This window comes from Lytechinus pictus, chromosome 18, assembly GCF_037042905.1.
Source record: "Lytechinus pictus isolate F3 Inbred chromosome 18, Lp3.0, whole genome shotgun sequence".
Lineage (NCBI taxonomy): Eukaryota > Metazoa > Echinodermata > Echinoidea > Temnopleuroida > Toxopneustidae > Lytechinus > Lytechinus pictus.
Genome location: NC_087262.1, coordinates 11,449,377 through 11,471,670, shown reverse-complemented (window position 1 = coordinate 11,471,670; position 22,294 = coordinate 11,449,377). Strand labels below are relative to the sequence as shown.

At 36.3% G+C, this 22,294-nt stretch overlaps 1 protein-coding gene across 4 annotated transcripts; it reads right to left on the bottom strand.

Moving 5' to 3' along the window:
• Positions 1-341: 341 nt before the first annotated feature.
• On the bottom strand, positions 342-21,482 carry LOC129281774 (myosin-4-like). 4 transcript variants are annotated; one of them, XM_064112974.1, is made up of 12 exons: positions 21,418-21,482; positions 20,028-20,048; positions 17,929-18,437; positions 16,309-16,467; positions 14,471-14,620; positions 13,853-14,032; positions 11,707-11,844; positions 10,548-10,664; positions 8,626-8,742; positions 8,052-8,149; positions 6,889-7,036; positions 342-2,689 (listed from the first exon to the last, which is right to left on the bottom strand). In XM_064112974.1, the coding sequence occupies exons 3-12, from the start codon at positions 18,418-18,420 to the stop codon at positions 2,522-2,524; spliced, it is 1,767 nt and encodes a 588-aa protein (XP_063969044.1). In that variant the 5' UTR covers positions 18,421-18,437; positions 20,028-20,048; positions 21,418-21,482; the 3' UTR covers positions 342-2,521. The 4 variants fall into 4 exon arrangements, 3 of the variants coding, with proteins under 3 accessions (XP_063969044.1, XP_063969045.1, XP_054773668.2); XM_064112975.1 differs by lacking the exon at positions 21,418-21,482 and adding an exon at positions 21,190-21,345; XR_010296442.1 differs by lacking the exon at positions 20,028-20,048 and having other exon boundaries at positions 495-1,232; positions 1,666-2,689; positions 21,418-21,481.
• Between the last annotated feature and the right edge of the window lie 812 nt (positions 21,483-22,294).

The following is a 22,294-nucleotide window of genomic DNA, read 5'->3' as shown; positions in this document are numbered from 1 at the left end:
TACACAATTCACCATTCCAAACGACTTTTTATACTACTAATCAGTGCAATTTTTTACTTTGATTTGTTACTACTTCATGTTTTTTACTACATACATTTTCATGCACGTTTGTTGAGAATGACAGCCCGATTTTGACTAATTTTGTTGAAAATCCATTGAAATCATTATAACCTTTCAGTATTACATGAAATACTTGTATTGAATTTTTTATAAGAAACAAAATTAGGGGCGTACATTACTTTGTTTTTATTACACATAAAAAATAATGTGTTGTAGTGTTCGAATGTAAACTCTTCATCTTGCTCAATCAAAATGAATTAGACCTACATGTTTTTTTGTTTCATGTTATTAGGTATACACACTAGGATATCCTATGCAGTATGAATTGTCCATATGCAATCATAAACCAGTGTGTCTTCGTAATGCAAGATTGTATTGTCAACTTTGTCTTTATTGCCAATATTCTAATCTTCTGATATTTTGGTATTTTCATCAAATTAGCAGCAACTCTCTTTATCTTTTACTTTTTTCTTCTATGCAAAATCTGCATTGATCAAACCTATATTGATTGAGTTCTGAAAGGGGGTGGGGTTCCAACGAATCCCCCCCCCCAAAAAAAAAATGAATAAAAGGGAAGTACATTCATGGTCTCGGAAAAAAAAGTTAATGTAGAGTTTAATAGATCAAGTGACTGGAACTCGAAACATTCCTATTGACAGGATTTATAAATGTACGTGTATTGCACAATCATTTTTTGCAAGTACTAAATTGAATAGCCAGAATTTCCTCTGTATATGCCTCAATGGATTTTTAAAGTGTGTTAAAAAATGAAGTAAAAATGTGATATATATATATATTTGTGAATTACAGAATGTATATTACTGAATAAAATTCATATATCGAATTACATAACATACGAAATGGGCGTCTTCTTTTTTTCAGGGGAAATTAATATTTCTGCATGGGAGCGAATTTTCTTGAAATTGAAAAAATAATTTTTTGAAATGAAGTATAAAAAAGAAATGTATAGACATGAACCAACCCTAGCCCTTTATATATTTTTTTAAAATTGAAAATAATATGGTCTATTTATAAAGCGCAGCTACCATAATTGCATATACTCTACTGCGCTTGATACTTGGTATCATATTATTACCCCGGCTGTAGCTGAGCGCTATATAGGTGCTAAAGCATTCAAGGAATAAATCCTACTGGGTACCCATTCACCTCACCTGGGTCGAGTGCTGCACAATGTGGGTAAATTTCTTGCTAAAGGAAAACGCGCCACGACTGAGATTCGAACCCACGTCCCTCTGATGAAAAGATGAGAATCGTAACCACTAGACCACGACGCCCCCGCAAGGACTGGGCTAAAACCTTACTGCAAGTTAGGCAACTTGTCAAAAAAGAGTGGTGTCTTTGAGTAGGAATTCTGCACTGAAGACACTGAAAGTCTTTTCATTTCATTGCAGATTCCCAGCACTCCCCATTGTTTTGTCTGATGAAATATGACGATTTGGGGGGCGTCATGGTTTAGTGGTTACAACTCAACGTCTCTCAATCAGAAGGATGCGGGTTTGAATCCCAGCCACGGCGCATTTTCCTTCAGCAAGAAATTTACCCACATAATGTACTGCACCCGACCCAGGTGAGGTGAATGGGTACCCGGTAGGATCTATTCCTTGAATGCTTTAGTGCCTATACGGCGGCTCAGCTACGGGCTGGGTAATGATATGATGCCAAGTATCTGTGCAGTAGAGAATATGCAATTAGAGTAGCTGCGCTATATAAATGGACAAAATTATCATTATTATTTGTAATGAAAGGTTGTTGACATGTTTCCTGCTGAAAAGACGAACTCCGACGTTTGACAAGGTGCTGTATGAAATCAATAGATTTAAGTACTACTGTTAGTCCCTGCAAAATCATACATAATACTCATGCAGTACTACATTACATTGAGATTATTAATCAAAATAAATCATATGAAAAGTAATACAAGCACATTGGATGCAATACCAACATTTTGTAATGTGCAAAACATTCTGCCAAAACCCCAAGAACTCTCTTGTAATGTAATGAATATATATATTCATGATGATATCATATTACAGTATGAAATTCATATATTGGGAAGTATAGGTCTATAATTTATAAATTTCATACGGCGATAAAAATAATAGATTTTCTTCAGCATTTATGTATGATAATATCCTTCAAATATGAACACAATTTGCCAAATTAGTATTAAAAATGTATAAAAAATAAAACCTTTCATATCACTGAATTCTCTTATTACAATACCGTAAACAAATGACCATCATTTCCCCATAATCTTCTGGAATGAAATGCTGTTTTTTTTTCAAGATTAAATTCATGACTTTTAAACATGATGTATGAATTCATGTTTAAAAGTCCATCCACAAACCTGTGTAATATATAACTCAAATGCGTAAAACCACAATCTGTAAAATATTTACATTATTAATATGTAAAGTGAGCATTCTCCCATGGTTCAAATTCACAAATTCCCTGGACAGTTTCTCTGGTGATCTTCGAATTCCTGTTGCCTTTCGGGGGAGAACTCTTGGGTGCATCGCAGACATTTTAGCTTGCTCCTCCTTCGTCTGCCCCCACTGCTGCTGGGTTGAGCTGTTGTCCACTGGTGGCTCTGGGGGGAGGTCGCATCCTAAGGAAATAACAATAAATAATAATAACATAATAATAACAACAACAACAATAATAGCACTTGTAGTAACAGTAGTAGTAATAATGATAAAGACAATAATGGGTCCATTTCAATAGAGCACAGAATATATAATATGTACATATTCTACTATGCCAAATACTTGGTATATCATTATGCGATAAAAATCATATAGTATATGATGATGGTGATGAGGAACCCCGGGGGGGGGGGGGGGGGGCCACTTCCATTGACGAGTGGATACCATGCGCGACCATGGGGTCTCAAAAAGCACCCTAAACAATTATTTTCCATATTCTGAAAATGCACCCCTTAACAAGTATTGGCGTGTGAAACCCTACCCTTTACAAGTATTGGAAACAAAACAATACTCTTGGCAAGTATTCCCTGAATTGAACCCCTAAACAAGTACAGCGATATTTTAATTGTTATGTCATGGACAACGGTCGTCGGTTTTACCTTATTGGGTTAAGTACGGTCCCACCCCCCACACCTCGCGCAAATCGTACTCTAGACACGTAGTGTTGACTGTTGGGGCAAAAAGTACATCCTTTATAAAACATTTTAGTCCAAATATTCTATACCCTCGCAAATTTGACCCTAAACACATGATAGCTCTTTTAGCGAAAATAGACACCCTTTTTTCATTATTTTAGTGTTTTAGACACCCTTATTACATTACGTACATAACGTGCCTTATCTTGAAAAAAAAACACACTTTTTACATGTTTTTTTGGTCGCGCAGGGTATCCACTCGTCAATGTAAGTGGCCCCCTGGGTGAGGAATAGTATAATGAAGATGACGTTGACGATAATGAGACAGAGGATGATGATGGTGGTGAGTGTTGATAATCAAAATCTAAAATCCATATTTTATTGTTCGAAACAGATCTCTGAAGAAATTTTTGTTTGCCAAATTAATCGTGGGCCCAGCAGCCAATCGTGGTGGTGATAGTGACAATGATAGTGATGATGATAATGAGAAATAGGAGGAAAATGGCTGTAGTAATGATTAGGAGGATGATGTCGATGGTTGTGATGACAATGATGAAACAATGATGATAGTGATGAGAAATAGGAGGAAGATCATAAAAGTAATGATAATGATAAGGAGGATGGTGTCAATGGTGGTGGTGGTGATGACGATGATGATAGTGATGATGATAATGAAAAATAAGAGGAAGATGGTGGTGCTAATGATGATTAGGAGGATGATATTGATGACAATGATGATGATGATAGTGACGATGGTGATGATAATGATGATGATGATAGTGATGATGATAGTGATGATGATGGTGATTATGATGGTGATGATGATAGTGATGATGATGATGATGGTGTTGATGATGATGATGGTGTTGATGATGATGATGGTGTTGATGATGATGATGATAGTGATTATGATGATAGTGATGATAGTGATGATGGTGATGATAGTGATGATGCTGATGATAGTGATGATGATGGTGATGATGATGATAGTGATGATGATGGTGATGATAGTGATGATAGTGGTGATGATAGTGATGATGATGATAGTGATGATAATGATGATGATGATAGTGATAATGATGATAGTGATGATGATGATAGTGATGATGATGATGGTGATGATGGTTATGATGGTGATGATGGTGATGATAGTGATGATGGTGGTGATGATGATGATGGTGATGATGATGATGGTGATGATGATGATGATGATGATGATAGTGATGATGATGATAGTGATGATGATGATGATGGTGATGATGGTTATGATGGTGATGATAGTGATGATGATGATGGTGATGATGATGACGGTGATGATGTTGATGATGATGGTGATGATGATGATGGTGATGATGATTATGGTAATGATGGCGATGATAGTGATGATGGTGATGATGGTGATGATGATGAAAATACGGAGCAAGATGGTGGTGAATCACCATGAAGGGAAGATTAAGATTATGGTGGTGATAATGCTTACGCTATGCATTCTTAAAGAAGAAGAATCAGAATTGGAATTTCAAAAGGAAGGAATGGATTACAATGTGTGTTGTTGATACTTGACAGCACATCTAAACCCTATTGTATTGGAATGTACTCGCTATAGCATCTAAATACTTTAACAAGCTATTCTGATAAAAACATTCTAAACCCTATTGTATTTAGGATAATCATTAATAATCTTGACAAATTAAGCTCATTCTAAATTCTCTTACATTGAATGAATGGTTACTCTCCCAAGTGCTTTCCAAATCCTATTCCATTGTGATGTGCAGTTTAATACCACATGTACAAGGGGAACATTTCATGAAACAACCAGTCACTGATTTCCACCGACTATTGTGATAAGCTACTGCGAATCCTTGCATCCGATTGGCTAAGAGCAAATAAGTCAGTGAAAATTCAAGACTAAACTTTTCATGAAAAGCTCCCCGGTAACCACAATTACACAGGAATGTGGGCACACCTGTTTCACTGCTCCTACTCTGTATACATGTATATGAGGGACACTGTATACCCTCATCTTTATACAGGTGTATACATGTACCAGATCTACATGTACATCTGATTATTTAACTACGAATGTGATTCAATTCACGGAATCTTGCCCTTTTTTGAGCTCGGTTAAAAGACCTTGTTGCTTCGGTGATATGACGAAAACTGCAATTTAGCTCATGTGTATTTTGGATGCATGTATCACGGAAATGTTCAACGCAGCACTGCAGCCGTGCATCAGGAATTGTACACACCACCACCACTGTGGCAACGGAATCCTCGGCGAGTCATCACCGTCATCATCATGGTCTGGACCCACTCACACCAATGCGATATCAGCATACTAACTTATTACCATGAATGTGCTGTACCCTGGGATTTAGCTCCTGTGCATTTAGAATAACTGAATCACAAAATTGTGATATCCCTATCTGAAACGTGGGCATAAGGAATTTCACAGGGCTGTAATGATAATGGCCTCCTATATGGGGCCTGGACTAGCAAAGGAACATAACTGTACAATATACATGTATGATTCTCCTGGGGAGTGTTTCATCAACATTTTCATCTGACAAGTTGTCGGATCTGACGACTTTCCTCGATTTTGATTGGCTGAGGAGCGCTGTTACTATGGTAACTGTCAGATAAAACATGCAACAAGTCCTTTCATAAAACGCCCCCCTGATCTTGTTTACATCATCTCACTGTGAGGTTGTAATATGCAAGGAGCGGCTCAACAATTATTTCCAGGGGTATCAAGAAAGCGGACTGAAACTAAGGTAGGAAAAAAAATTCTATTAGGTGACATAATAGTAGTCAATGATGATGATGATGGTGATTGTGACAACGAAGATGGTGGTGATGATGATGAATAATGAATATAAGTAAAGATAATCTTGGCTTACATAGCATTTAAAATAATATTATCGGGTCTCTAGGTGGTTTAAAAGACCAAGAAAAGAGAAGAGTAATGTCTCTTTACAGATAGCTATCATGTGATTGACAGATCTTAGTACTACTTGTATTGTAAGTTGTAATCTAGTTCATTTTACAAGCACATGTACTGTAGATAGATGCTTGATTGAGCGCAGTTGTAACTAATGCCACCACCCTTGCAAGATCAATAACTGATACTTTACAAACAATGACCTCTCTGACCCTTGACCTCTGTGACCGTTGACCTTGTGACCCCAAAATCTAATCTGATCATCACTCGCATGTATGACCCTCCACCCCATGATAACCAACATTAAGTCGCCGGACAAGGTTCTCTGCGATAGCCAAAATATTCTTCATTCTGTCAAAATTCAAAGTTGTAAAATTTAGACAAAATTAGATAAGCGTTTGTGGCCATTGTTTGACATCATTTTTTATTTTTCATGACTGCTTGAACATTTCACAAAGATTGCAGTGTGCACCTCTCTTGCTTGAGTGAACCCTAAACTTCAGCTTTCGTTTTCTCATTCTTTGAAGCTCTCACTGAAATTCTATATTCATTTGAGTACTTGTGTAGGTTACTATCGATCAATTTTTAACAAATGATGTCACTTTCAAGCTTCTGCTGTTTTAAGCTTAATAAAAACCTCAAAATTATTTTTAGGTGACTTATTGTGGGTTTGACGGTGGAGGGTCACAATTTATACATGAGTCAGGCTTGAAGTTGAACCCTCAACAATGTCCATGTGACCTACCTCTTGTGGTGACGACATGTCGCTTCTGTCTCTTCCTCCGACGGCGATCTCTGATCGTCTGCTAGCGTATCCCGGAGTCTCTTGCCATGGATTGATATCTCGACACCGTCGGTCAACGTTCAGTGGCATGGATACCGACGTCTCATTTCTATTGGATGGTAGTAATAATAATAATAATAACCACATTTCTAATGCGCACAAATCTACTTGAAGTATTGCTCAAGGTACCTAACAAATCAACAAAACTATAACATAATAAACAGTTTAATAAGTAGAATATATGAAATCTTACATGAACAAGCAAGAATGATACTGCAATTCATAGGATAAGTTTACAAGGGTATTAGAGGAGATATTATGAAATTTAAGATAGTCTTTCAAGTTTCTTTTGGGATGAATCTATTTGATGAAATGATAACGGAAAAAAAAAAGTCCATGGGGTAAAAAAAACGGAGGCGTGATTTAATACTCTTGAATAAAAATGGTAATAATGAAAACATTATGCTTGTATATTATACACATAAATTAGGAAATAGTGTACATGGGGGGGGGGTGGAAGGAGGCTTGAATTAATCCTCTCAAATAAGAATTAGGTAATCACAAAAATATCATGCTTGCTTAGTGTGTGATAAATTAGGAATGTTTCTGCATGTAAAAATGTACTGAAGCTAATAGAAAAAATCCAGAGTCCAATTGTAATCCAAACTGATCTCGACATCGGTCAGCGAAGAGGCATACATGTAGATACCGATGGCCATTTCTATTTGATGAAAGGATAAAGGGTGTAAAAGTACCCCTGGGGTTAAAATGGAGGCTGGAAATTAATCCTCTTGAACAAACTTGGTAATCATGAAAATATTATGCTTGTATAGTGTATGATAGATTACGAACGTGTGTACATGTATTAACTGGGGTCGGTGGAAGAACGAGTCTATTTTAAATCTCAACTAATCTCGAGATCGGTCAGCAAAGAGGCGTCGATACCGATGGCCATTTCTATTTGATGGTAGGGCAAAGGAAGTCACATTGTCCATGGGTGAAAATGGAGGCGTGATTGAATAATATTGATTTTTGGTAATTATGAAGTATTGGTACTGTATATGGGTAAGGTATGGAGTAAGCTAAGCTCCCAATGGGAGATCAAAAGAGGAGTCTGGCCTCACCGTAATTGGCTCAAAGTCTGAGAGAAGTACTGATTATCTGCATGTAGCTTGCTGTTGTCTCCCTTCTGTTTCTCGAGTTCATTCACCATACGCTCCATCTAATGCAATTCAGAAAATAAAGTGTTTTTTTTTTCCATTTGATATGATTGCATAACTCTAAATCTATACTAAGTTGGCCAAAATTATTTGGAATTCATTAACATATCAGTTATATATAATACTTGGAAATCCAATTTGTGGACTTTAACTTTTGCTATACATGTATCTCACAAACTTCTGACAAGCATTCTTTTTATTCAGAAAATAAAAAAATATTTGAACACATGACAAGACACAGTCGCAAAGTATTATTGCACACACACACACAAAATCCCAAATTGAATTAAATCACATTTATGAGGTCAAAAAAGGAAAAATTTTACCAAATTTACATCCAAATTTGACAACCTTGTTTTTCTGCCCAAGAAAAATTTAGAAATGAAGTTAACAGAATGTAGTTATCAATGATCATACGTCAGTTTACTGACAAGACTGGAAATCAGCCCAGGATTATTAGGATTAGAACTCATGGTACCTGCTTATTCAGCATATGATAGTTCCGTTTCCAAGTCTCAAGCTCATTGCGAAGACTGCTCTTTGTTTTCTCCATCTCCGAGCATCGCTCTTTGAAATCAGATTTATATGTTTCCACCTGAAATTAAAGTAAGTTACATATCATTGCAATTTTCTTTTAAGAATTAGATTCAATTTCATTCAATAAACTGAATATCAATTCAATCTACAGTGCGTATCAAAAAAAAGTTTACACTTTGAAAAAGCCCTGGGAATTAAAAAATGTACAACATGTGGGTAATTGTTTCATATATAATCTTAGGTTTGGGTCTCATCTATCCAATGAAAGTAAAAGGTTTGACAGAATGTAACACTTGAGTGAGCAATGTCCATTTTTGTAAAGCTTGCAGAAATCTGTTTGCGCAGAAATGCTAGTTTTCACGCTGTGTCAAGGGGAAAGGGCGAAATCAAATTTACCTTGCGAAATATTTCTCATACATTTCCCTTGCACTTTTAGTCAATTGAAATAAAACAGATACATTCAAGCATTTTGTAACAGTTTTTGTTACCAAAATTGAAATTTCAGCACTTAGCAAGCACAACATTTACCCTTTTGTGCCAGCTGGATCTGAGGACATAACTAAATCTGAACAAAAGTTTATATCAGACATCTCCAGCATTTTTTCACTAAGTTTTTATAATTTAAAATGGGTTTACATTTCATTTTTTATTTAATACTTGTTTCTCCACACCTTTTCCAAGCTTGACAATGATTAACAAAATGAAAATCAAGCCTAAGCCATTTCATGTAAATCACAGCTCAGTGTAAAGCAAATATCGTCACGATGGCTTCGGTGTGTGGGGGAGTGGGGTGGGGCGCAATGCACTCTTCGAAGTGTTTTGAGCGAGGAAACAAGTTAAAAAGGTAAAAGATATCTTCAAATCAATTTTACTAGCTAAATTCAATGTGTTCTTCATGATTAAGGTCTACTTTTATTCGCATAACTATTTCAAAGTTCTGCGCAAATAATTTTTCACTAACTTTTCAAAAGTAAGTGGTGCTCACTCAAGCGGACATATTTTTCGACAGTTATATCGTCATTTGCTTAAATGGATCTGTACCAATGTTAAAATGTGGAAAGATCTTTAGGATATTACAAATGTAAAATTTTACAGGATTTTTTCTAAGTGAAAACTTTTTTTTGATACGCACTGTATATTGGTTTCAAAATGCATTCTAAATACATTTCAACTGGAAATGAAAGTAAATTTCTTCAAGAATTACATTCAATGTTATTAAACTGAATATCAATTCAATCTATATTGGTTTTCAAAACGTATTCCATATTATTGAACTTGGGAAATATTATTGTAGAGTTTGGGGACTCAAATAATAAGGAACTGAGGAAAGACAGCATGAACGTTACAGTGTAGCCTTTATTACATGTATAAAACTCAACGTAGCTTCAACGTTTCACTCCCGAGCGTGAACACACGCAACACGTTCAACTATGGAACACTATACATAACAATTATCTCTTCTTTATATATGGTACTGTATATGTATTGTACACTATTGTCAATGTGTTTTTTTTGTGCTACATTGGGCGCAGGCACAAAAAGAAATGGGATTTGAAAAGGGGATTTGGAGACTGTGCCTGTTCACCCATTGCTCCACTCCTTTGGAACTCCCTTCCTTCTTCGCTCTGTGAAATTGACAACATTGAACTCTTCAAATCGTCTCTCAAAATTCACTTATTTCAGCAAATGTGTAGTAATTAGCTTAATTGGATGAGCCTGCACTTATGAATGTTTTTAGCAGAAATATGGTGCAATACAAATGCTACGGACCATCATCATCATCAAAAAGAAATGTAACAAGAAATTGAACCTTTTACTTCTGATTTCAGTGTCTATCCCAAATACCACAGAACCATTGCCTACCTGGTATAGTGCTGCAGCCATCTCTCCCTTTGTAATATTAAGCTCGTCTTCCGCACGTTCTTTTGCGGCCATGAGATTCTGACATGAGGAACATCGCTCTAAACTTCGCTGAATCTCCTATAAATTGAGAGACAATATCAAAGGGATTATTGTTAACCTTTGGATAAAACTAATATTCTCTATCTCCAAAATCACTGTTTTCCATCAAAGTTATTTTTTTTTTAACCAACGCTAATTTCAATTTTCATTTCACTGTCAGCGGCTGCAGAAACTCTACTACAAGTTGGGAGAAAATCTAAAGGTGGTTGTCTTTGAGAGCAATTTTTATACAGAGCTGCCAACCTTTGGATGAAATTACACGTAATAGCGTTCCGAATTTCTCCATTCCATTTACTACTCGCTCATTGAAATGGGTGCATTTTCAGCACTTGTGTTCATGTTTTTGTATGTTTCTTCTTTAATATTATCATTATAATCATTATTATCATTCCATCAAAATATGAAATTTTCTATCATTGATTGCATGTTCTTTTGACAGTCTGTAATGTTCTCAAAAGATCATTACTTGGTCAGTTTATAAAGTAAAGTAAAACTTGAGAAAAATGGGTCGGACGTACTAAAAGGTTGATCATTTTCTGGAATTGCCCTATTATTATTATTATTTTTATTATCATTACATGTAGTATTATAACATTATCATTACTATTATTATTTATTATTATCATTATTATTATTGCAATAAGTGGACTTTAAAGGTAAAAGAAATTAGTTGCAGCAAACAATTATTTCATGAGAAAGCCTTTAAAATCAAGGTTAATTACCACAACATTATCACAGATCTAAATCTGGTACATTCAAATCAACTCTTCTTTGTGAAATCATGAAATTTTAGCTGAAAACCGATAATTCTGATGATCACTGACACAAAAAGGCATATGTGGGACAGTGTATTCATATTACTTGGAAAAATACCCGACATTTTATGGAATTCCGTGCTTATTTTGCTCATTTCTCAGCAATTACACATTTTTACCAAGAATCCTTTGGCAAGTATTTTGTATTTATACATACAAACACTAGTTGGGTGGTCGTTTTATTGGATTCTGTTCGAAATCATTTTGAGGTCGTTACCACAACTGGCATTTATCTTTAGGCTCACAGTTTTCTCAGCCAGAGCTGCATCTCTTTCCTGCCTCAATGACTCCTTTTCAGTTTCTTGCCGTTTCTGGACCTTCATCAGTCTCGTGTTTTCCTTCGTCAGATTCTTGATCTGCATCGACGGCAAAACCTGATCAACCTGTGTGAGAGGTGACAAGTTAATTATTATTATTATTTGTTTGGCGTCACCTGTGCCTTGGAGGCGTAAAGCGAGCTGAATCACTGTGACCCGCAGGTCTCTCCTCCCGATAGAACTGATTGGGGGGAGTGCAGGTGCACCACTACACCGGGGTTTCCCCCTACTCTTATACGAATAGTGCAGTGGGTTCTTAACGTCAAGGGACCCATTTCATAAAGATTTGTTACTATAACAAGTTTACGCTCAGCCTATCAAGTAGAGGAATTTCAGTAGCTTTAAACTATTTCAAATTTGTCACCATATCAAGTTTTTGTGAAACAGGCCCAAGGTTTTGATGAAGCCAACTTCAATGTTCTTCGGGGGGGGGGGGGGGTGTTGAAAGAACACATTTGCAATCAATTGCAAATTCCAGTCGAATCTTACGAGTGATAAATCAAATTTAACTAAAGATTTAACTAAAGGTTTTTTAACTAAAGTTTAACTAAAGGTTATTCTGGTTACTGGAAGGAGCAGACCAGGGCCACATCTTACAAAGAGTTGTGATTGATCCAATCAATCGCAACTATGGAGGGCCAGCAACGTCAACATCTATTATGCATGTTTGTTCAAAATATTTTCTAGCTATGATATATATTCATGCATTCATTGTTTTCTTGAAATTTCACTGCGCTTCTCTTAGCATACAAAGGACATTGTGCAAATTTTTCGCAGAAAAAAATTATGACACTGATGGATTTCCATAGAGTTGCGATTGACTGGATCAATCGTAACTCTTTGTGAGACGGGGCCCAGGGCCACATCTTACAAAGAGTTGTGATTGATCCAATCAACCACGACTATGGAAAGCCAGCAACGTCATCATCTTAAAAGTATGTTAGTTCCACATGTTTTCTACATATGTTGTATATCAATACATTCATAGTTTTCTATTAGATTCAGTGTGATCCTCGTTGTTTACACAGAACATTGTGCAAATTTTCTGTGAAAAAAATTATGAGAGATAGACTTCCATACAGTTGAGGTTAATGGATCGATCGTAAATCTTTGTAAGATGGGACCCAGTAATCAACTGCAAATTTGCAATCAATCAAAATTATTGTTATTGATTTTAGGACCTAAAATTGACTTGCATTTTGCAACCATTTGCAAGTTTCTCGCAGTGCCCATCAGACAGGCATGATATTCTTCCAATCAAAATTGGAATTCTGATTTTTTTTTTTTTTACGTGTGGCATTCTTTTTTAATTTACCATGACAAAATTATGACAATTAATTTCATTGCTTTATTCGTATATCTTTTTTCTCTATCGTTTTTTTATTTAATACCAGTATTTATTTTTCATCGAAATGGTAGCCGGAACTTCTTCAATCATGATAATATTTGGTTTGAATGAGTGGAAGAGAAATAATGGTACAGTTATGAATTTGGCTAAAAACAAAACCTCTATTGGATTTGGACATCACGAGTCTGAAATGCACTTACAAAATGTTTTGTTCCAAGTGGAACAAAATGTTTGTTTTAAACCACACTTTTGCTCACGAGATCAGAGTTACACGCAGCAAAGCGAGGTGATACTAGCTAAAGCCAGGTAAATGTAGATAAATTTGTGATCTGCTCGCTGTTGCTTGTCGTTGCTCGTCCTTGCAGGGTCTTGTTCGCATTTGATTGCCACTTGTCCTTGTTTGTACGGCTTTTGGTTGTATTCAGTTGCTGACGTTTGAAAAAGTATCAAACTACATAGTACAAAGCAGGCGCGGATCCAGGGGGGGGGGGGCACAGGGGGCACGTGCCCCCCCCCCCTTTTGAGAAGCAAAATTAAAAATTTCTAATGTAAAATTGCCATGAAAACAGAGGTGTGCCCCCTCTTTTGAAATTGAAGACCTTTTTTTGTTTTGCTTGTCAAATTTTTTCGGGTACGAAATATCCTTAATTTGTTGTTGAAAACCTTTTTGGGGGGGCTTCTCAAAAAGGTGTGAGCCAGGTTAATACCACCACAATTTCTACTTACCGAGGGATCGGCCATAATTGCCACGGCCGAGCCGTCGGAGAAGGGTGATCTCATATGTGCCATCTGGATCTCCTCCCGACGATGTAGCTTTTGAAGAGCCTTCGTCAGTTCTTCGACCCTGGAAGACAGAGCCTCGTTCATGACTTGCTTCATTTTGATAGTCCTTTCCGAGTTTTTCACCTGCAAGTGTATGTGATATATGCAAATTTAAGTTATGCATATTATGTGTTAATTTATGCATGTTTATATCAGAATCTACAAGTAAAGAGAGAAAGTACTTTCATGCCTTTGGTCTCGGCTGTAAATCATACAATTGCAATGAAATTATTTTGCATATGTCACCTTCTGGTAATTGACCATTTGAACTACATACAAAAGAAGTTGAGATTTAGTAGTAATGCTAACTTATGAATGACATTATGTCAATTGCTCTACAACAGAAAAACAACGTGGCTTCTAGAATCCTGTTGATTTTTGTGTAAATATTCTCTGAAACATTGCCGCTTGGATTACAATTACAGGTGCATGCCAGCGCACCCAGTTGATAGAGATTTTGTGTTCCACCTTCAATAGTCACTAAGATTGACAAATCATTCATTTGTGTGATTCACTCCATACCTTTCCTTCCATTTCCAGAAGCAACTTGGCAGTTTCTTCCTTGGGGCTATTAGCCTGCTGAAGAGTACGTTTTATCTTTGCGATCTCTTCCTCTTTCTCTTCCAAGCTTCTCTTGAGCTGCTTGATGATTTCTCTGTACTGAATGGTATCCTGCAAGATGAAAATACAAATAAATAAGGAAAAAAAAATCATAAAATGTAGTAAGAATACACATGTATAATGATTTCCTATGATTTCAAAAAATGGTATACTGCAAGATGAAAACGCGCACACGAAGTTATAGTAAATTGGGATACGCAGAGAAATAACAATATCTCTGCACTGAATGGTATCCTGTAAGATGGAATTGAAAAATTAAAAAGAAGAAGAAAAGAGTAAAATTGGATGAGACACATAATGATATCCTTGCACTTAATGGTATCCTGTTAGATGAAAATACATATTTAAAAAAAATTATAGTAAAATGTATGGTGGCTCTGAAGTAAGGTTGATCACAAACTTGATACTCAGTTTCAGTCGTGAAGTTTGTCATTTTTTGTTGCAAACTTTGTAATGAAAATCACTAACTTCATGACTAACAATTGACAACTTTACAACTTAGCGTACAATTTCTGCCCTTGTGTACACATGTAGCTTTGATCTCTTGCCTACTTCCGTATATTCAGAATGTAAATTATGCTAATATGCTGATATTTACATCTCTACATCTGTGCTCGGCTACCAAAATTAAGATTTCCAAAGTAAGATTCATGATTCCAATGTGATGATTTTTTTACAATCATTTTGTCTTCCCAAAAAATGTGAATTTCGGTAGTTTACTTGGGCTATAGATTCTTCTGAATAAATCTGAATCAAGCAACAAAAGTCAGATTTCGCAGGATTTGTTTGACCATGCAAATTCATGAATTTTCAGGTCGGTTGGAAATTTGTCAACAGCACTAGTTTTAAGTTTCAGGCATGAAGTTTGCATACTCGACAAGGTCTGTTAGAACTCTCAGCCATCTTGTTTCTTTGTTATTGATTGATATTAAAGGTCAAGTCCACCCCAGGAAAATGCTGATTTGAATAAATAGAGAAAAATCAAACTAGCATAGTGCTGAAAATTTCATCAAAATTGGATGTAAAATAAGAAAGTTATGACATTTTAAAGTTTCGCTTATTTTTCACAAAACAGTGATACGCACAACTAGGGGAGTCAGTGGATGTCCATCACTCACTATTTCTTTTGGTTTTTGTTTGAATTATACAATATTTCATTTTTTACAGATTTGACAATAAAGACCAACTTGACTGAACAATATAGTATTAAACAATGCTAATTCCACTTGTTCAGGGAGGAATTAATCGTTGTATCACTTGACAATGAGGAGAAATTTAGAATATTTCACATTTCATAGAATGAAATACAAAAGAAATAGTGAGTGGATGACTTCATAGTCTCCTCATTTGCATACCAGCCAGGATGTGCATATAACTGTTTTGTGGAATTAAGTGAAACTTTAAAATGTCATAACTTTCTTATTTTACATCCGATTTTGATAAAATTTTCAGTGTTATGCTCATTGGATTTTTCTCTTTTTATTCAAATCAACTTTTTGTTGGGGTGGACTTGTCCTTTAAGGACTTCATTTTTTGATGGAAGATGGAGAAAAGTTCACCATTTTAGATTATGCTATCTTTTTTCCAAATTTGAATTCTTGAAGACTAAATTATTATATTTTGCCTCATTACTTCAGAGAGCTTGGTCTGATGACTTACTTGTGGGTTTAACAAATGTGATATTTTTGGATCAAGACAAAAGCTTGATAATTGGGAAGGAAACTGCTTAAAAGCATTACCATTAAATCTTTGAGACTTGCTCCTTGATCGGTCAAAAGGCGCTTCAGATGACCTTTAAGATGAAGGTTTTCTTGGACGATGGCTTCATGAATTTCTCTCGAGACACCTATGTGCAAACCATGACTCATCAGATAGTCCTTCTTACCAGGCTGTGGGGACTGGATTCACATAGATGGGACAAGGTTAAAATGAAAGGAGTGAAAAGAGGAGGAAGAGAGGGAGAGAAGACAAAAAGAGAGATGGGAGGGGGTAGAAAAGAGGGGAGGGGGAGAGAAAAACAAATTAGTTTAGATTATTCTGATTACTTTATAATCAGGTTACCAAATTTGATAGCAAGTTTTCTACTTGTTATTTCAGCAAACATACATGTCTGGAATTTTTCTTGGCTCTTGTTTTTTTTTTAACAAGTTGATTTGTAATTTATTATCTTTGAAACCATGAAAAAGGGGACAGAAGGAATAATAACAGAACTTATGATAATTTTACGAAGAAGCATTGGTTTTAGCAAACACTCAATAATCTAGATCTACATCAAAATAATAGCAGGCCTTAAAGGGGAATCCAACCCAAATAAAAACTTGTTTTTTGATGAAAAAAAAATCAGACAAGTTGATAGGAAGTTTGAACAATATCGGACAAAGTTAAGAAAGTTATGAATTTTTAAAAGTTGTAAATATTGGTAATCACTCTACACATGGAGACTTTAAATTGGCCGCATATGTGATGTCATAGTGATGTAAGGCAGGGACCCCCTTCCAAGTACTCCAATACATACAATGGCTAAAATGTAATTTCTTTCAAAAGGTTTACTTCAAATTATATTTTTCTCTCATGAGGGCATAAAACAATAGAACACCTGGGTTTTATCTAGATTACTGCCCCAGGGGAATGGGTACTTAAGAGAAAACCACAAATCCCTGATAATTAAGTACATGGTATATGGGAAAGTTGTCCTTGCCCCTTTTCATGATTTAGTTACCCAGTTGCCAATTTGAAATCTACATAATCTTAGGGATCTAAATTTTAAAGCGGGAATAACTTTCTTATTGCTTGTTCGATTTCTTTCAAACTTTCACCATTCTGTTATATTTATTTTTCTCCATTCCAACACAACACCTTATGACCAGTGCTGGATTCTACTTTAAATTTTTAATTTCAATATTTTTAGGGCAAGACCACACTATTCACAGCACTTTTACATTAGATATTATAGATAATTTATAGCATAATGAGCAACACACACAATGGGTAAAACAAATCTCTAAAGAAAATGTGAGGGGCATCAAGCAGGGGCTGATCCAGGATTTTTCAGAAGGGGGGGGGGGCATTTTTATACAGGAAAACTTTGACAAGCTAAAAAAAGTTTTCGCTACCGTACAAAATGGAGGACATTTTGTTCCAGGAAAAATTTGACAAGCAAAAAAAAAAAAGGTCCACACTTGCATATGCACAATATATTCCCCTTAAGAATATTTGTTGTGCCTCTCGAAAGGGGGGGGGGGGGGAGCATGGGCCGGATGTGCCTTTTCCTGGATCCGCCATTAGCATCAAGGCCTGGCAAATGGCATTATTGCCTTAGATTATTTCAATACTTGTGAAACTACATGTATAATGTGTACCTTTGGCTTCTCCATTTCTCCACTGGCATGTTCCTTCTGATCTGGTTCCCCCTTCTCTTCCGCTGACCCATCAACAGATTCATCCTCTTCAGCTTTGGACCTCTCTCCACCCCCATCTCCTTCCACGCTCCTTTCCTCAGCTTTCTTTTCCTTCTTCAGCTCCTCCCTCATACCGGCCAATTCGCTATCCTTCACCCGGAGCTGGATCCTGCTGCGATTGACGAACGCCTCGTTTCTCCACACCTCCAGCTGGAGATCCTCGGCCTTCCGCTCGGCCGTTACCAGCTTCTCCTGGAGCTCGTTTACAGCTTGCGTCAGGTGGGTCAAACCTTTCAGCTGCTCTGCCATCGCATTGCGGTCCGAGACGGCCACGTAGGCCATGACAGCATAGGCATTCAGTTCCTTTCTAATCTTGGCATCTTGCGGCATGACCACGTTGTCACTTCCTGGAGCGGTTGGTGCGAGAACAGCAACTTTCTGACTGTCAGCCATGATTATGAAGATTTATTCTGTAAAAAGATAAGAGAACAAAATAAGTCATAACTCTTCAATCTTAATATTGCTAGTTTTGCGTTATAGTTAATCTACATGTATGGCAATTCAAATTAATTCAATTAAAGAAATAAGAGTTTAGAGTACAATGTAGTACTGGGTGCATTTTACTCTGTGTCAATAAGGAAAAAGATCCTAATCACGCATTAGCATGGCCATGGCTTGGTTTTACTCTTACTTTCACAATGAAACAAAATGTGTCTATCAATAATAGTAATTATCACAAAACCACCAATGGCTGGACAAGATGAGTACTAGCACTTCAGACTTGGAAGTGATCCAGAGAAGAAAACTTGGCAAGCAACCAAGGAGTAAATTGAAATATGATAGCCTCAGTCTCAAGAGCAGAAGAACCAATTGATTTTAAATAAATACTTTCCTTGACTTTTGTATTAAAAAAAGAGAGAAAAGAAATGGACAAAGACCTAGGCTATCTACATTAGTTAGCTAAACTAACAACTGAACCAACCAACCAACAAATCTGAGTACTTGCACAGTGCAACCACCTTGTCTGTGGTGAGTCTACAAATGAAAACAAATCGATTTTGCAATAGCCCCATACCATATTTCATAGATCTCCTGAATAAAGACATGCCCAATCAATAAACCCATTACTTATTTGAAAGCAATACCAGCCTAATTGCAATATCAAGTTTTTTTAATGAATGAGGAAATCAACACTTTTTTTAATGATCTTTTACAACTTGCTTATTTTGTTTTTATTATTATTAATTTACCACTTCCTCATTTTATGTATATGTAGGCCTATATCAATTTTCATTGCCTATGTATTCTTGCCTTATTAACTATATTTCTTTTTTAATGTTTGAAATATGTAATGAGTCTTTTGTTTGTACTTTGTATACGTGACCAATTCAGCCATTTGGCTGCTACTCGTGTTTTAATAAACCTTGAATTGAATTGAGTCTACCTTAGATTGACTGCAACCACCCTGCCTAGATGGGAAATCTACTTACAAATATGTAGATCTATGCAGAACACAACACACACTTGAAAACATCTTAAACTCTTCATGCGCTAAGTTCAGATTATTGCATGCCCGTAAACGCGTATCGTTCGCATTTCTGCACATTCACGCATGTCCCTATTGACGCCCCTTTGTCCAGTAGTTGTAGTTTTCAGAGTTTTTTTTGTTTTGGACACATTGGCCCGTATTCTGAAGTCGGGTTTAACTTAAACTCAGGTTTAAAGTTGTGGTTTAAGTATGGATAGCCAATTGTTACATAAATCACTAACGGTAGAGATATCATATTTCAGCTCATTTGGCTCTGAAATCATTCATAATTGTCAATGAATTATAAATAGATGATTGTCTTCACCATCAATGAATCAGGATAGAGCACTGTAAACATAAGAAACATACAACTTAATGAAAAAATTAATACTTTTGGCTTCCCATACTTAAACCACAACTTTAAACCTGAGTTTAAGTTAAACCTGACTTCAGAATACGGGCCAATCACTTTCAAAACCACGTAGTGGGAAGATTATCTCCCTTCTTTACAAAAAAAAAATCAATACATTACCCAGTAGACCCAGGAAGTTCCCTGAAAAAAAAAGGAGAGAAAAGAATCAATAAAATCGTCCTCAGAAATGACACCTAGGTCAGATTCGTTATTAGGAGTTAGGACTCATGACAGTTGACACCTATATGAAAAGGGGTGCGTTTTTGTCATTGACTAGTCAAAGATCTATTCTCTTTTCTTTATTCACTGTACTGTAGTATGGTCTATGTTTGTCAGAATACCAATGATATTATAATCATTTGTATGATGAATTGCCCAGGTGAATACAAAAAAAAATCATGCCACTGAACCAAGAACCAAAATAAAAGGCTACACAGTTTTGTTGGAAATGTAAGAAGAAAAAGTTTTGAAAAAAAATTTGCAATGCTTTATTTAGTAATGAAATAAATCCATACATGAAAAGAAAGCCCATCAAACACTGTCTGTACTCTGTAGTATGATGGGGGGACCTAGGCTAAAGTTACGCACTTTGTTTTCAAACAATAAAAACTATCCCAATTTTAATATTTCAACAAATATCTTTCACTAATTTGTGGCAAACATTCTAAAGATCATTAACCAAGAAGAAAATATCGCAAAACTCACTAATACGAAAATCCCGTCGTGTTTTCCGAACACCTCTTGATTTCGCCACCCGATGAAGGGGTCCTAAAGCTACGCACTTGATTTATCATGCAAAAAAATAGTATTTCCTATGCCTCAATTTCTAAAATATATTCATATTATTATAGGAAAAAATGAAATTTAAGCGAATATAACTCCTAAATTCTAAACAGTTGTTGGTTTCTCTGCATTTAGAGATTTACTGCAGCCTCTGTAGAAAAAATTGAATAGGAATCGTTCGTCACTCTGCAGTCACAGTTCCACACACAGAGTGCGCATTTGCCATAAAAACTGTATGCGCGATGAGTGGTACGTAGCTTTAGGACCCGCGCAGCTTTAGGACCCCCTGCCATACAACTTAAAGACAAAGTCGAGTACAAGTTTTCTTCAGTGTTTCAAACTTTCACATTCTTTTGTTCAGACAAAAGTTATAGCTGTCTAAAGAAACAGAGTATAAAAAACTAGGTCTAGATGTATTATGCCACATAGAACTTTTAGAAGGGATCACTGCTTAACGTTACATGTCAACGCAATATTAAGAGTTAAATAGTAATGTTACTCAGTCAGGCTCAGCTCGGCGAAAACGACGCCACGTTGACGGGCATCACACACTGACTGCACACCGGTGTACTGCACAGTTTGAATTAAGTAGATCTCGATCAAAGTCTTCACCTGGCTGTAGTTAGTTACCTAGTAGTAAAGTACTTCAGCAACTAGCTACAGAATTCAGAAATCGTAAAAAAACAGTAAAATCTGGAGAAACTATAGCTTGAAGATTGGACTTTACCTTATTCTCCACACACAATGTGTCATCGGAATACGCGCCGAACTACGGTGGGCCGGATCGCGGGATTCCCCAGCAAAATACCAATCAATAGGCTTTGTTGCCAGCCGCTGAGTGCTATTATGAAAATGTAGACGTCCCGGTAATTATTTGTCGCCGAACAAAAACTTCTGGTATAACGGCTAGGGTATCCGAGGTCACGCGTTGACGGGGAATCCCCGAATTTCAACACACTTGTTCATAGGGAATTTTGAGGAGTCAGACAAATATGTAGATCTACAGTACACAATCACATGTTATCAGATAATCGAATGGATTTAGGCGCATTACAATTAGGTTATATGTTCTATCCATCCATCCATCCGTCCATCCTCAGTCCGTCTATCTATCCATCCATCCATCTATCTATCCATCCAGCCAGCCAACCAGCCAGCCAGCCAGCCAGCCAGCCAGCCAGCCATCCATCCATCTATCCACCTGCATGGATTTAGTTATCTCGATGACAATGACATTTACCATGTTTTTCACGGATTCAATAATACCAATTTCCAGGGAAAATTTACGGTGTTTATACAAGTCCTGTTAGATATATAATTTCTAAATTATTCCTGATCATCAAGAGGAAACAAAAACATATTTCGAAACATATGTGGCGTCAATTTATTGTTGGGTAAAGTCTGAGTAATCGAGGTTGAATGACAAATTTGCTGATCATCGGAGCATGGCGGATCAATTTAATTTCATATAGAATATAGTCGGTAAATATATCGGCACATTCGATTTGAACAAGCTATTAGTGTCGCTCAGTATCGGTCACCACATTGTTTTATTTCTTAAGAGGAAAATTAAAAAGTTTTGTGTTGAATTCAATTATTCATAA